General features: G+C 50.6%; 5 protein-coding genes across 5 annotated transcripts; 3 read left to right on the forward strand and 2 right to left on the reverse strand.

The window, feature by feature from the left end:
• The first annotated feature begins 535 nt into the window (after positions 1-535).
• Positions 536-6469, forward strand: F5B22DRAFT_378036 (peptide synthetase). Its single transcript, XM_047971238.1, has one exon. The coding sequence runs from the start codon at positions 923-925 to the stop codon at positions 6209-6211; it is 5289 nt and encodes a 1762-aa protein (XP_047827821.1). The 5' UTR covers positions 536-922; the 3' UTR covers positions 6212-6469.
• On the reverse strand, positions 6266-8290 carry F5B22DRAFT_378089 (RTA1 like protein-domain-containing protein). Its single transcript, XM_047971240.1, has 2 exons — positions 7290-8290; positions 6266-7222 (listed from the first exon to the last, which is right to left on the reverse strand). Exons 1-2 carry the CDS (start codon positions 7598-7600, stop codon positions 6634-6636), a joined length of 900 nt encoding a protein of 299 aa, XP_047827822.1. The 5' UTR covers positions 7601-8290; the 3' UTR covers positions 6266-6633.
• Positions 8291-10759: 2469 nt separating this feature from the next.
• F5B22DRAFT_618980 (uncharacterized protein) lies at positions 10760-11723 on the forward strand. The gene is made up of 2 exons (XM_047975756.1): positions 10760-11112; positions 11163-11723. The coding sequence occupies exon 1, from the start codon at positions 10768-10770 to the stop codon at positions 11026-11028; it is 261 nt and encodes an 86-aa protein (XP_047827823.1). The 5' UTR covers positions 10760-10767; the 3' UTR covers positions 11029-11112; positions 11163-11723.
• Positions 11724-12057: 334 nt separating this feature from the next.
• On the forward strand, positions 12058-13068 carry F5B22DRAFT_649557 (uncharacterized protein; the record flags this gene model as incomplete). The annotated part of the gene is made up of 1 exon (XM_047979190.1): positions 12058-13068. One exon carries the CDS (start codon positions 12058-12060, stop codon positions 13066-13068), a length of 1011 nt encoding a protein of 336 aa, XP_047827824.1.
• A 763-nt stretch (positions 13069-13831) lies between these two features.
• F5B22DRAFT_378218 (uncharacterized protein) lies at positions 13832-15197 on the reverse strand. Its single transcript, XM_047971242.1, has one exon. The coding sequence runs from the start codon at positions 15091-15093 to the stop codon at positions 14050-14052; it is 1044 nt and encodes a 347-aa protein (XP_047827825.1). The 5' UTR covers positions 15094-15197; the 3' UTR covers positions 13832-14049.
• Between the last annotated feature and the right edge of the window lie 133 nt (positions 15198-15330).

Consider the following 15330-nt stretch of genomic DNA (forward strand, 5'->3'; position numbering starts at 1 on the left):
TGAGAGTAGGCCCTTGGGTATGTATGTACATAGATGTAGGTAGGTAGTGACCGAGATCATCTGCATGAACATGAGGGAAGGCATATGCAGGCACTTGACCTGTACATATATAAGTATGTAGGTAAGTAGCGGCAGTGTGCCGGTACATCTTATCAGATCCGAACCCCGGTCAGACCCGGTCAACCCAGTCCAGTCAGCCCATCAACAGCTTCACAACGCAACATCCTAACGTGGTGTGCCAGGGCCCCTGCCTCATCGGCTTCTAGCAAACACTACTCTGCACTACCTACTATGTAGGGAGGTGAGTAGGCGAGTAGGGACCAGCCTCACCTTGTCTCTGCCTACTTACATACCCCTACCAAGTGCCACTTTTTGTAGGTAGTGCTGGCGCCGGCGGAACGAAACCGCTCCATAAAACAGTCATGTTCTGTACACGTCGAAGCCCTACTCGAGTCTGCTCGAGCTACTGTCATAAACAACACCAGGGTGGGATCGCCAAGCCACCGTCTAATGCAACCGAAACGCCTACTACAGGCTACCAACATCCACTCCTGCCATCATGGGTTATCTGATCCGGCTCTTACTTATCAGATCCGAGCCAAAAACGGTCCCTAGCCGGCCGGCTTCGGGTCGTCTGCGTCGCATCAGCTTGTCAAATGCCTGCAACCCACCGAGCCCACTCACAAGGTGTGGGTTACCTTGAGAAATCTGCCCCGATGAGGCGCGTACGACAACCCCAATCCGGAAAGTCCCCTTCGCGAAGAGGGACCGCTGTCGGTACCAATGGGAGTACCAATGGATAGGTATAAGCCGGCTGAACCCTTCATATAGGTAGGCTATGCGTCCTAGGTCAATAGCTCCCTGCGTCGTTTCTCGCTTGCCTCTTCACTCACTCAACGGGGAATCGCTTTAGCTAGTAGCCATGGCCGCTTATGCTGGAGTCGACAGCTTCAATGACGCCTTCCTTGCCGACGAGGGCGCCTCTATTGGCCTATCGACTCCCCCTACCGATGTAGAAGCAGACGGCCTTTCTGCTGAGCAACTCGAACAGTTATGGACCTGGAACTCGCCCCTTCCCCCTACTCTGGCGACCTGTATGCACGATATTATCAGGGAGCAGGCACAGAAACAACCGCAGCAGATTGCCATCGAATCCTGGGATGGTCGCTTCACCTACCGTGATGTCGACTCGCTATCCGATCTGTTTGCCACAAAACTGGTTGCACTAGGTATGCTACCAGGCGCCGTTGTGCCTTTGTGTTTTGAAAAGTCTCGGTGGACTGCTATCGCGGTTCTAGCTGTCATGAAAGCAGGAGCAACGTTTGCACTTACAGATCCTAGCCAGCCCGAAGGGAGGTTGCGAACCATCGTTGAGCAGACCGGCGCAACTGTCCTCGTCACTTCGAGGCTTCAAGAAGACCTTGGATGTCGCATCGCACCTAAGGCGACTCGCCTCACTTTGACCCAACAACTCCTAGACGAAGTCCAGACGCCTTCAGCACTACCCACGGTGCCACCAAGCACAAATCTCTACATACAATTCACATCAGGCAGCACTGGCAAACCTAAGGGTGTGATAATATCTCATGTCAATTATACAAGTGGTGCGATTCCTCGTGCAGAGGCCGTCGGGTATAAGGCACACTCCAGGGTTCTTGATTTTGCATCTTACGCCTTTGACGTGTGCATTGATTGTATGCTCTGTACACTATCAGTCGGCGGTTGTCTATGTATCCCCTCTGATGCTGATCGGGTCAATGACCTGAGTGGTGCTATCCGCAAGATGCATGTGAATATGGCTCATATGACACCTTCTGTAGCCCGTGTCCTCGACCCCGACATTATTCCCTCCCTCGAGGTTCTGGGCTTGGGAGGTGAGGCCATCTCCGCCGGTGATTCTGCGGTTTGGAGCAAGACCACAAAAGTAGTCAATGCCTACGGGCCCTCTGAGTGTACGGTCGGCTGCACCGTAAATAGCGATGTCGGCGCTGAATCCCATAAGCCTCATATCAGCATCGGGAGAGGCGTAGGCGCCGCAACTTGGATAGTCGAGCCAACAGACCACAACCATCTCATGGCCATCGGCGAAGTTGGTGAACTTTTGATAGAGGGCCCGATAGTAGGACCAGGTTACCTAGCCGAGCCGGAAAAGACTACAGCGGTGTTTGTGAATAATCCAAAGTGGCTGCTTGCTGGGGGTCCCAAATATCCAGGTCGCGAGGGAAGGCTATACAAAACTGGCGATCTGGTCAGATACGATACTGACGGCACAATTATATTTGTCGGACGCGCCGATCAGCAAGTAAAACTGCGCGGTCAGCGAATCGAGCTTGCAGAGATTGAATATAACATGCGGGACAAACTCCCCCCAGGTACACGCATAGCGATCGAAGTCATCAAGCCCGCAGGGTCTTCAGGTGAACCTTCCTTAGTCGCGTTCATCTCCGACAAGGCAGGCTTAGTATCCGAATCTGAGTCTCTTCTGGGTACTCACTCCTCGCAAGTTAGAGATGCGCTTACGACCATGAACAGCCGCTTATCACATGATCTTCCCATATACATGATTCCCGCAGTTTACATCCCCTTGTCGACCATGCCCTTATTAGTTTCTGCCAAGACAGACCGCAAGCGTCTACGAGAAATAGGGTCTTCACTGAGTCGAAAGGATATTGCTGGGTATGCGGCGGCCGCCACTCCGAGGAGAGAGCTTTCCACTACTATGGAACTGGAGCTAGCTGAAGCATGGCGCAAGGTACTCGGTACTGATATGGACCTCAGTGCCTCCGACAACTTCTTCACAATAGGCGGAGACTCGCTCCGGGCGATGAAGCTAGTAGCTGAAGCGCGGGCCCGGGACATCTCCCTCACGGTTGCCGGTATCTTTAGTAATCCAGTATTGTCCGAAATGGCCCTGGTAGCAAAAGCCGGTGTCAAACATGGTGCGACCGAAATCGCGCCCTTCTCACTTCTTGATGCCCAGTGGACGGAAGATGCTGCGCGCGCCCAGTGTGCGGCGTTTTGCGGCGTCGATGCTCATGAAATCGAGGATATTTACCCATGTACACCACTTCAGGAAGGTCTTATGGCTCTCTCTGCCAAGATCAGTGAGGCGTATGTGGCGCAACGTGTGATAGAGCTCGAGAGCGGGACCGCCGCGCAGGATCTATTGCAAGCGTTCCGCAGCGCTTCAGTCGATTGTCCTATCCTTCGCACCAGAATTGTTCAAGTCCCTGAGCATGGGCTGATGCAAGTGGTTGTCAAAGACGACTTTACGTACGAAGCGACGCCTGGAAGAAGTCTTAATAAATATTTGGAGGATGACATGAAAATCGCCGTTGGTCTCGGCAAAGCCTTAGTTCGATATGGAGTAATTTGCAGCGAGGAGAGCCAGGGGAAAGCATACTTTATCCTAACAATGCACCATGCCCTCTATGACGGTTGGAGTATGCCTTTGGTGGTGGACCGTGTCAACGCAGCGTACGATGGGAAGTCGATCGAACGACCGGCACAGTTCAAGCACTTTATCAAATACTTGCTCGAGATGGACAGAAAGGAATCGGAGGAGTACTGGCGGGAGCGTCTCGCCGGGGCTACCGGCGAGCAGTTCCCCGCGTTACCGTGGCCAGGTTACCAGCAGCAAGCTGATTCCTTACTAGAGCACTATGTTCCCACTGGGAAAATCACAACGGGGATGACAGTGGCTACAATTATTCGCGGTGCTTGGGCTTTTCTAGTGTCGAGATATACCGCCTCGGAGGATGTCGTGTTCGGCGAAACTCTTACAGGACGAAATGCTCCCATCCCCGGCGTTGAGGAGATTGAGGGCCCGATGATCGCCACTGTGCCCGTTCGCGTCGCCGTAGATCCAGATGTGACAGTAGAAGAATATCTGCGAGAGATTCACGACCAGTCTGTTACCGCTATTCCACATGAGCATTTCGGCCTGCAGCATATTCGACGCCTCAGCCCTGATACCCGAGAAGCCTGTGAGTTACGGACGGGCATAGTGATGCATCCGAGCACCGAGAGCGAAGATATCGGTCAAAAGGAGAGGGGACCAGCAGATGGATTCGTACCCGCGGGTGACACAGAAGCGGCACAGGAAGCTCTCAAGTTCAATACATATGCGCTGATGCTGGTTTGTTCGTTGGATCCCCAAGGCTTCCTCATTATGGCTAGTTTCGATTCGAAAACGGTATCTATGCCGCAGATGAAAAAGATTCTTATTCAACTTGAACAAATTACCAGACAGCTCATTGAAAACCCTAGCCTGTCATGCAGCAAGCTTGATATGGTGGTAAATGAGGACATAAATGAGCTTGTGCAGCTTAGCCGCACTGGTGGCTCAAGCTTAGCTGGCTCGCCCTTATCCATCTCGGAATCCGCTATCACGGAGACCTGGATCGTGGACCCTTTTCAATTGCAGCACCTCGTGCCTGTTGGTGCTGTAGGGGAGTTGCTCGTACGGAGTAAGGATAGTCTTTCGATGGAGCAAGTCAGGAATCCTGAGAGAATAAGCGAATTTCTCGACGGTGTTCTATATCGAACGACGCAGATGGCGAAATACACGGACGATGGCAAGATTATCATCGTGGACAAATCAAGAGGGCAGGCCTCAGCGCCTAGCTTTAAGCAGAAACGGGTAGCTGTTAATTCGACGAAGCAGAAGATTCTGCGCCAGGTATGGAGCAGGATGCTATCAATAAGCGAGGAAGAGATCGGGCTCAACGATAGCTTTTTCCAACTGGGCGGTGACTCGATCGGGTCGATGAAGGTCGTGTCGGAGCTGAGGGCGAAGGGCATGGAACTGACGGTTCCTGAGATCTTCAAACATCGCACCCTTTACGAAATGGCCAAGGCTGTAAAGGAAAGAGACGCGCCGGCTTCAGAAGTGATTCCGCTCAACTCAACCCCTTTCTCCTTGCTCGATGTCGACGACGCAAAGGCTTTCATAGCTGAAAATGTTCAGCCAATGCTTTTCCAGGAAAATCTTAAGATCTTGGACGTCCTGCCCACGCGACCTTTACAACAGGTTGCTGTTAAAGGTACAACAGAGCTGCCTCGGTATTCAGCCAGATACGAGCTCTTCCACCTCTCCGGACCCGTGGACACTACCAGGCTCTTCCAGAGCTGCCATGATCTAGTCGCTAAAAACGAGATTCTAAGAACAGTCTTCGTCGAAGCCGCCAGCAAGTGTTACGGCGTCGTCCTCGAAGCACTGCCTGTCGCCATCGACCAATACGACATCGCGGGGGATATCAGCTCATTCGTCCACAAATTGTGCGATTTAGATATCCAGACCCGTATGCCTCTCGGGTCCCCTTTCGTCAAATTCTTCTTTGTCCGGGGCGAAGGCGATAGCAGTTGTCTGATCATCCGCATCTCGCACGCACAGTACGACGAGATCTGCCTCACGGGGCTCCTGCGCCAACTCGCCGCCTTGTACGACAGCCAGCCGACGCGAAACTCCGCCCCGTTCTCGTCCTTCGTGTACTATGCTGTGCAGAAGGGCATCCCGCAAAGTATCCCTTACTGGCGGGATTTATTAGAAGGCAGCGCACTGACGGTCCTCCGTCCGGATCTGCCACTCACTTCGAAGACGCCTGCGGCTTTGACTCGCACCGTCGATATCGCTGCTCGTCTGAAGGACATTACTATCGCCACTCTTCCCACAGCGGCGTGGGCGCTCTGTCTTGCGCGCCGCCTCGGCTTGCGCGACGTCGTCTTTGGCGAGGTCGTTAGCGGGCGTAATATCGATCTGCCTAATGCCGATGCCGTCATGGGGCCTACATGGCAGTACGTGCCCGTGCGCGTCAAGTTCGAAGACGGCTGGACGGGTCTGGATCTGCTTGAACACGTCCAGTACCAGCACATTGCGAGCGCGCAGCACGAATGCATGGGCCTCACGGAGATCGTACGCGACTGCACGGAGTGGCCTGCGAGCGTCGACTGGTTTGATTCAGTTGTCCATCAGGACGTGTATCACGTCGAGGAGCTCACATTCGGCGCCGCGGAATGCAGACTCGAGACGGTCTATCCGCATCTCGAGCCGCTTAGGGAGTGGAAGGTGCAGGCTTTTGTGAAGGGCGATAGTTTGACGCTGGAGATTGTCACTTTTAAAGACTGGATTGGTGTTGCTGGGGAGCTTCTGGATGAGCTGGAGGGTATTATGACGGCACTGGTTAGGAGGCCCGGGGAATTGCTCTTTTGAGGGTTGATGGTGAATGATTGTGAGGATGTGGATAATTGGAATTTAAAAGCTTACTTTGTATCTTGGTTATTATATACTTGTCATTTTTCAGCTTTCTTACGTAGAAAAATATGAGTTGTAACGATTAGGTGCCATAAGCCCCTTTTTATTGCTCTATGTATCGGTTGTGTTTTGCGATACTATACTTGTGTTGCACTAATCTAGGATATTGGAAAAACGGTCATATGATAAATAAAATATCCACGAGGCGGGCGGTGGCTATGTTGAATTGGAATGAAAAGAGTATATCCAACCCCTAGCGCTAATAGGTCCGTGTATGCACAGTTCTGTCTCTAATCTAAATAAACGCTAGTAGCTCCATCTCTATTTATAATCCGCAGTACCCAAAAAAAAGGAGTATTTCTACAAGGGCTAGTTGACGTCTAGGACCGTTGGTCAACAGGTAAGAATCTCAATTCCTGGCCAGCGAACTTGCTAGCCCGCGGCGTAGTTGGAAGCGTGTACAAAGGGTGGAAGATGACCAAGAGCGACGTGGCAATGGCGATGGGGAATCCATCGAAGATGATGAAGAGGACCTCATTGTGCCCGAGAGACGAGAATATCCCCTGCGAAAATTCCGCGACTCTGAACGCCGACCGGCCGATGATCAGGAGGATAGCGACGAGAATGAAGATGACGAATCTTCTCGTCCGCCTGTCTTCTCGGTTGAGTTTACCGCCGTACGTGTTGGGGCGGAACAGATTCGCCGGCCAGAGGACCCCGAGAAATAAGATGAAGAATATCGTCAGTGAGAGCACTTGGAGAGCGAGACCGGCGATGATGATGCTTTGGCCCGTGGACACGCCCCCGTCTGCAGGGGCTGTTTCGCCGAACGATATCCCGCCGCCAGAGGCCTGGATGAGCAGCGCGAATACATCGCTGGGAATGAATATGCGCGCATACAGCCGAGGTCGGATGTTGAAGCTGCCCCTACCCAGGTAGTCTGCTATTCGTCCAATGCAGACGTAGACTCTATATGGGAAAGGTTGTTAGCTGTCGTGTATTTCGCTGAGCAGAGCAGAGCAAACGCGGTACTTACGCCGCACTTGTGAAAACGGGAGCAAAGGTGATGAGGGAGTACTGGATGATCCATCCGATGCGAACGAAGGGGTGGAAATATCCATGTGACCGGAGCACGTAGCCGATCAGCTCGAGCAGGGCGCCGAGGAGGATCGAGATGGTGTAGCTGAGCCACTTCCGCTTGACGATGGCGACGAAAAGACAGTGGGCTATGACGGCGACGTAGACGATGGAGAAGAATATGTCGATGCCGAGGTTAGGTCGGTAGCCGTAGTAGGATGCTGATAGGGGACATGTGCCCAGGGAGCAGTGTTGTTCAGGTGAAGACATCGTGACGCACGGCACGTTTTTGTCTAACTTGGGGGATTTGACGGTGCTGGTCGGAGACGATGGGAATCCTTTATGTTAATTATTGACAAGGACGATTGATACTGAAAATCGGATTTCCCTCGGTTCGTTGCTAGTCGTGCTAGCTGGAGATATTCAAGTCATAGGTAGATGAAGCGACTCTACGGCGAAAAGACATCGCTCGAAACATACGAGCGTCTATATATGGACGAACAAGATGGTGACAGCCGCACGCAAAGAATTCTTTAAACGTCTGCCTAGCCCTAGCCATTCTTACTACTACTCATTCAATAGGACTTTGATCTCTTCGAATCAGGCGATTCAGTTCCCATAGTCGGGTGTATAGCCTCATTACCATGCGCCTAACTCCTGAATAAAGCAGAAACTATCCGCGTATTGGGGGCGGGTCAGGGGAGAACTTCGGTAGTCTAGAGGCGCATGAGAAGGGCGTCTAATGTCTATCTAAAGTAGTTATCAAGCAAGTCTACGAATTAGTCTCGGCATTAACCCTACGAACTGGGCGTTGGTATCATCACGGCGACGTACGGACATGTAGTCTGAGAGGAGGGTTGTCTTGCGTTTTCCGCGTATAGAGATTCTAAAAATTAGCATAGTGGATCTTGTCTATGTTCCGCGTATTGAGATGCCAAGAAGGTTTACGCGGAAAGGAACGGTTGCGATTGGCTACGGACTCTAGGTCGATCCGCAACAAGGCTTGGCTGAGAATTGAAGCTGTTCGTCTTGTCATGTAGCGGCGCACTATTGTGCTTAGTTCAGAAAGTTGGCTGAGTATTGTGCAAAAAATGCCCGTTCCCGAGATCTAGTTCAAGGCATCTCATTTCATGCAGTCGGTCGTGTGCTGCTATCGCTAGACCGACGCAAGCTAGGAATGAGATCTAGGTATACCGACTTTGCCGGTATTCCGCATGTACACACTTCTGTAGTACATCATACATCGCCTTGTGTGTGATGTCTTTCGCGAATTTCTTTTAATTAACTACCCGACCAAGCTACAACAACGCGCCGTCCAAATAGCTAACCGAGGAATTCGCCATCGCTGAATTATCAGACTTGACTTCCATAAAGGAAGAAATTATTGAAAATAAAAACAGATCAGATAAGTACCATGTTGGTCTGTTAACGGCGCGCTGTTGCAGTTAAGCAAGGGAATCCAGGACACTTGTAAACGGACAGTCCCAGAAAACAGGTCCTCTCGAGTGCATGCATGTTATGTTAATCCTCCACGCAGTCTGCAACAGTATATCTCCCAATATGAGGTTCACGTGTGGCTTCTTAGAAATTCAACCCACCGATAGCTAGCGTGGTACCATCTCATTGACCAGATTCTCATTCTTGCAATAATCCGCCCCTTCTTCGAAGGCCTGATATGCTCTCACCATATATAGATTATACCATCCAGAATGATTACGCCGCATTGATATTGCAGGAAAATTTAGCCGGTCAAGCAGATCTGAGGTCCAGACTTTGAGTGCATAGCGAAAAGGTAACTTGTTCTCGAAATCTCACTCCATGATACGGATGCACATGTCTGAAGTAAGCCACATTCAAGCTTGTCAATACCACTCACAATTTCTACCTAGCGGAATCTATAGACGTGTAAATAAGAGCCACGTTCTTAAACGAAGCCTGCTGCAGAACTCCATCATGTAACTTCTGTCCCTGAATGAATTCGCCCATAAGAGCATTTCAGGCAATCTACGACGGGGGAAGGGGTTTGGACGTGTTGTACTCGAGCTTGCTCCGAACTGTATCTAACAGACTTACCTCGACAACACTGCCGCTTGGCGATATACTAGCAGCCTTGATGTGTCGACCGTGGAAGTACGTTGCGGAACATGTGATTCTTCGGCTACATGCTTGCGCAGTTCGCTACTGAGAGAGAACGAAACGACTGTGCATTCGACCGAAGGCGCCGTCATTTCTTGTCCTGGCTACCAATTCCCCAAGAGCTTCCAGCGTCGAGGGCGGCATCTAGTCGAAGCTCTGGGTTACAAGACCGATAAGACTAGATGAACCAACAGTAAATATCGCGAGTCGTCCGTTATTATCATTGTCCCTGAATATGCGACCATAATACTCCCCTGGTTCCGACAGGGTCACGCGTTCTTGTAGGGCTCGCTGATTCAGATGTCCTCGACTGTCAGCGCAATGACAGTCCGGTATTGAATTTTCATGGACAATTATTCTACGAGGATGTAGATTGAGAAAGGGTCCTATCGAGGGTATTTAACGAGTTTACCGCATACAGAAGAGCGTGCGCTCGGGCCTATCTGTAAGCATGTAATTGTCCATTCATCACCCACTCGTTTGGTTCAGGGATGTTGTGCATCAGGGGAGCCACAGACCGTGAGAGTCTGGGTCAGGGGAGCTGATTACGAGATATACTCCGTACTACTTACATACTTAAGTATTAATTATGAGCAAGGAAAACCATGAAAGGGGAAAAGTGCATGTAAAGTGAGATAGGTAGATCTGTTGTACACTACAGTAGGTACTTAGGTTGCGAGCTCTATTGCTTGCAGGTACCATGCAAATACACATGTAAGTATGTATCTACCTTGATTCATATTCCATAAATACAGAACAACTTACTGTATTTTCTAGGGATACTATTGTCATTTGATATGATTGTTTCTTGCTCATTCGAATCTCAGACCATCCTGTCATGAAGTTTTCTCATATGAGGGGATCTAGAAACCCGAGGAGATTTCTATCGTGTGGCTGTACCTACCTACCCCTTGTCAGTCACATTCAGGCAATGAATGGTGCTGGGAAGCCAAGCCCGTTTTGCCCGTCGCAACATTCATTCTCTGCAGGCTTCCAAGTGAACCGGATATGACTCTACTTAATTAAGTATAAACACACTAACTAGATGGACATACAAGATACCTCGACACTCGCGATGTTCCCGCCTATGTGCCGTGCAGAGCCAGTGTATCAGACCAGTAGATGTAGATAGGTATTCTATTAAGCGCTGTGTCGGGTCATAGGTCGGGACGAAGCGAAACGACTCAGAGACGGGATACGGGGCTGATTAAGCATGTGGTTTCTTATCCTTTCTTATCGGTAGGGTCCCAGCTACTAAAAGCCTATAACCGGGGCACTTATAGGCCTGTTCGGGGGTGCCTATGACCGCTGTAATTGGATGGTTTTGGGTCGGGACCCTGGTCTCGCCTGTGTCAACCTATCCGACCCCTCGAAACCACTTCATTTGCTCATCAATCCACTTCTCCGACCGTTCCTGTTACATCGTCAGTCGATCCGACAACCTCAAGGCCCGCCCCAAACACCCTCTCAGACACCCTCGATTACCTGATTACCCATGCGGAGCGGTGTGTCCCTCACACAAACCCATCCGTCCACTACATCACATACATCACATCATGTGAGACCCCATGAGGGGGCCGTGGTCTCTTCTGCCGTGATGTGATGTGATGCCCTGCTGCCAATGTCTTGCCAAGCGCGCTTCCCAGGCACGCCTCGTCCCACCCTTGTCTCAAGGATAGTGTACTGAAGTACATAGTATCGAGACTCGTGTATCAACCTCACTTGCTACCGTCGCAGATTATCGTGACTGGCCCAACTTTGGTGCCTTGGACACCATGCTACCACGGAAAACGGGGTCGCTGCCACCCCCGGCCCTCGCCAGGGTACAATCGACTGACGGACAATGATAAGACAAGACAAGTACAGTAGAAGCAATTACCTACCCTCCCCTACCCCCCCTTTGCAGGCCTGCGCCTTGACAATTCGCTGCAAAACTGTCTGCTACTTAGGTGAGATCCGTCATGATCATGGTACCAGGGCATGTGACACGATGCCTCCTCCTCAGTACCTAGTATAGCGTACGATGACAAGAGAGGGGGTTTGAAAGGGGGAATGGTCTGGACGGCGTGTCATGTTTCTAGTGTCACTCAAGATGGGCTTCGACCTACCTGGCGAGCTTGGGTGGTTCACAAGTTTCGTTTCTCACGTCTCCATCGAATGATAGCTCGAATCTAATAAACTAACCTTGTTTCCCACTCTTTCTCCTTAGCTCTCTTTCGCTATGACCTTCTCTTCTTCACATTGATCTTCACCCTCTTTGCTTGAAGCCAAGCCGACCTTTCCTTTCTACCTGCCGGCAGGCTTCTCTTCTTTTCTTCTCTTCTTCTCTTACTTGCTCGGGTTCGGTTCTGCGCTCCGCCGCCAGCAGTCGGTCTTTTTCACATTCTATTGCTTCGCCAAGTGGACTTGCTTGCCTTGAGAGCTTGACACAACTAATCGGTGTTGCTCCTTGACGGATTTTTACTCTTCTTCGACCGCGGGACGGATTTACGCATTCAACTACAACAGGATAAAACTTAATTACGAATAGATCAGTGTTATATTTCCAATCCTAAAAAGTATTTCGGTATATCGGGTATCACAGCACCAACATGATGTGGACCACCGCCGCCGTTATGTCCCTGCTTGCCGGGTATGTGTATGGTGCTCCAAGCACTATCGTCGTGAGAGAGGTCGTGGGTTCAAGCCGGGTATCGTTGGAGAGTCGAATGGAGGATGCAGCATATGGAATGTTAGAGAGGAGGCAAAGCAACATGACTACTGGATCCGTCAACATGACACAATGGGACGCCGAGACTGTGGCTGCCTGCACGGATACACTCTCAACTCTCTCTGCTGCTAGCAATCCCTCTGGCATGGCAGTTTGCTACAACTTGGTCCAGTTAGATACGAACCTAGGAGAATTCATGGCCGACTTGCGACTTTTCGAAGTATCGGCGCCGACTGGCAATTGGGAAGGGATCCCTTTGCAGCAGATGTCAGGCGGTATCAGATTCAGTGGAGCCACCGCTTCCGAGATCAATGGACAAAAAGTGTCGGGCCGTAGCATGGGGAATGACGATCTTCCTAAGCGTCAGAACGCGAGTCCTACTCTCCAGCGGACGTATATGATTGTTGGAAAGATTAACCAGGATCAGATGATCCCGCCCATGACAATGTATGGCTGTCCAATTTCTCTTCCTTTAGCCTCCTTCGTCCTTACTAATGTTGCCATCAGACAAAAAATAGAACCATTAATCATGCCAATCTTCACGCTCACAGCCACAGATGCCACAGGCAGAACCATCAGCGCCAACGTCTCTTCCAACGAAGCGGCGTTCGTCAATGGCATTTTCTCCAAGGAAGTCGTCCAATCGCGATTCGGCCAAGCCAGCCTCGCGCAACAGAAGATCACACAGGAAATGGAGGCTGGCAGCGTTCCCTTCGTCCTGCCTGGCGTCAACATCCTGATTTTCCCAATCGGCTTGGTAGTATCGGGTGTCTGGCTCCTGCTAGGAATAGGCGCGTACGGCTACGGCACTTACGAACGGTATAATTACCGCGAGACATATCGCAGGAGGAAGGCCATGTCGGGAGGCAAGGCGTACGCTTCGAGGATATAGTGCGCGATATTATATTTTATCGTATGTGTCAGCATACACACACACATTCTCTCCTGGTTTAAAGCTTCTTTTTTTATACTTCGATGTGAATAATAAATACCCTTTTTTTACGAAAATATAACGAGGATGTAACATTTGCTTTACATAATTCTTTTCGGCAAGTGAGTGTTGCAAACGAGGTCATCACACGGCTATTGATATTTTTTTCTTAGTTAATTGATCCTGTCGTAGAGATAAAATGCAAAGTCCTTATAAGCCTCCCCAGGTTCCGAATCCTAGCGGCTGAACTGGTCCACTCGGGTAGTGTATACTACCTACTGTACTTACGTAGTATGTTGGCGCAGCGTGGTGTGGTGTGGTGTGATGGGAATCCTGCTCGGCACCATCCGATGTAGGAATCCATCCATTCATCCATCCTTTTCCCCCAAATCGCGTGTCGTCGCCGAGTACATGGGACAGCAGACTAGGTAGGTTCCCCGGAGCGCGTGCTGAGACCAAGGATCGGGCTTTGTGCGTTTTAGAGTAAGATGCAGTGTCAAACTTCATGATTTAAGATTTCTACGCGATCTCATGATAATTGTATGGAGATTGTCGTTGATTCAGTGCTTGAAACGCGAAAATGTTCTTATTGTTCCCTTCGTGTTATCTACATAGGCGCCGAGGGATTGGTGCCGCCACTGGCGTGCTTTACATACTGCATGTAACCCGTACCTAATACCTAACGTACCCGTTACTACACTCCCAATTGTCGGGAGGGTGACGCGCAGGGAAAAAAAGGCTGCATCACGGATCTCAATAGTTGCGACGCCAAGATATTCTACATTTGTTGTTCATTTTTCCTGAGCTTAGCGTAGGTATGAGATCCTGATGTTGGTGAGACTCAACCGACTCACCGGCTAGCTAGTCCAAATCAATTCCGTTTCTATCCTCTTTCTCATGTCATTTCCGTAGCTATCCTCTTCTACTTTCTCATTCCTGGCATTACTCAAACGGCGTACAATGCCATCTCACCCTCATATCGTCACCCTGGGCCAGTCCGCAATCCAAAGAGTTCATGCCATTTCGTGAGCATTTTGCCACGTACGTTTCTCTTCCCCTCTGCACTCGCTCCGCCCGTTTCTCACAAGGCTTGTCATGGAGCTCCTTCACCACAATCAGTAACAGCAAGCTGTTGCTAGTGTTCTTCATCATCACGGGCGGGTATTTGCGCTTCAGTTGGTTCATGTAGCGTAGACTTCGTAACAGCGTCCGTCGTGCCCATTCCATCGCCAATGCTGTCGTCACCCAGTCTTCGAGCCGGAAGGTTGCACGGTCTAGCAGGCGCTTCATTCTCAGGATGTGCATAGCATAGATGCCTTCCACGAGGTCGTAGGGGTGTCGAGCTGGTGGTACAGGTGTACGCAGAGGGAAATACGTGTTGATCCGGTCTGCATCTGGGTTTCGGGTCGATCGCAATTCCTTCATCATGTTATTCAGGTCATCGTAAGTATCACCTTTGAAAACCTGATGGGATGCCTCCCACTTCAAAATCCCCTCGTCCGTCCAGTGTGGCTTCATGAGATCATGATATATCATGTCCTCCCGGTCGTCGAGGGAGTCATCATATTTGAAATCGAAGCAGTGGGCCTTGATGCAGGAATTGGTTGTTTCTATCAGGTCTGCCGCTTTTTCACTGACGTATCTTTCGATGAGAGCCTCATTCTCGCGCCTCCACGTGAGCATCTGCGGCGTGCGCTGGGCTTTGCGGACGGGAATGGTCTCGAAATCCGGGATATCCTCTTCGCGATACCATTCATCCTCGTCGTACTCCATTTCTAGGTCTTCGTCGAATTCACTTTCTTCCTCTTCTAATTCATATGTGCCATCACTGTTGTCTTCTTCGGGGAAGGGATGGGCGAGAAAACTTGAAGTAGCAGTGTCATTTCCACTTATGCGGGCTTCTTGAGTCGTAGAAGGCTGTGCCTGGCCTATTTGGTCTGCCTCCATCTTAGGCTCCCCCAAAGCGTGGACGACCGGATCCGGCATGAATTGTCAATGGTAGTGGTGTTATCCTTGCGTTGTCTCCTCGTAAGGTAGTGAAGCGGTCGATGTTCGTTTGGCGGGTTGAATGCTGGTAGGAGAGTTGCGGTGTGCTGTTGTTGGGAAGTTCGCGTTCACCCACCCCTGGTCTTGTGCCTCTGTCCGTTTGCTTCTTCTTTGCCGGCTATATTTTCATCCCACATCTAAACTTTTATCAAGAAATTCGATTGGATAGCTCCCACG

The sequence above is a fragment of the Xylaria bambusicola genome, assembly GCF_022495145.1.
Source record: "Xylaria bambusicola strain CBS 139988 unplaced genomic scaffold F5B22scaffold_44, whole genome shotgun sequence".
Lineage (NCBI taxonomy): Eukaryota > Fungi > Ascomycota > Sordariomycetes > Xylariales > Xylariaceae > Xylaria > Xylaria bambusicola.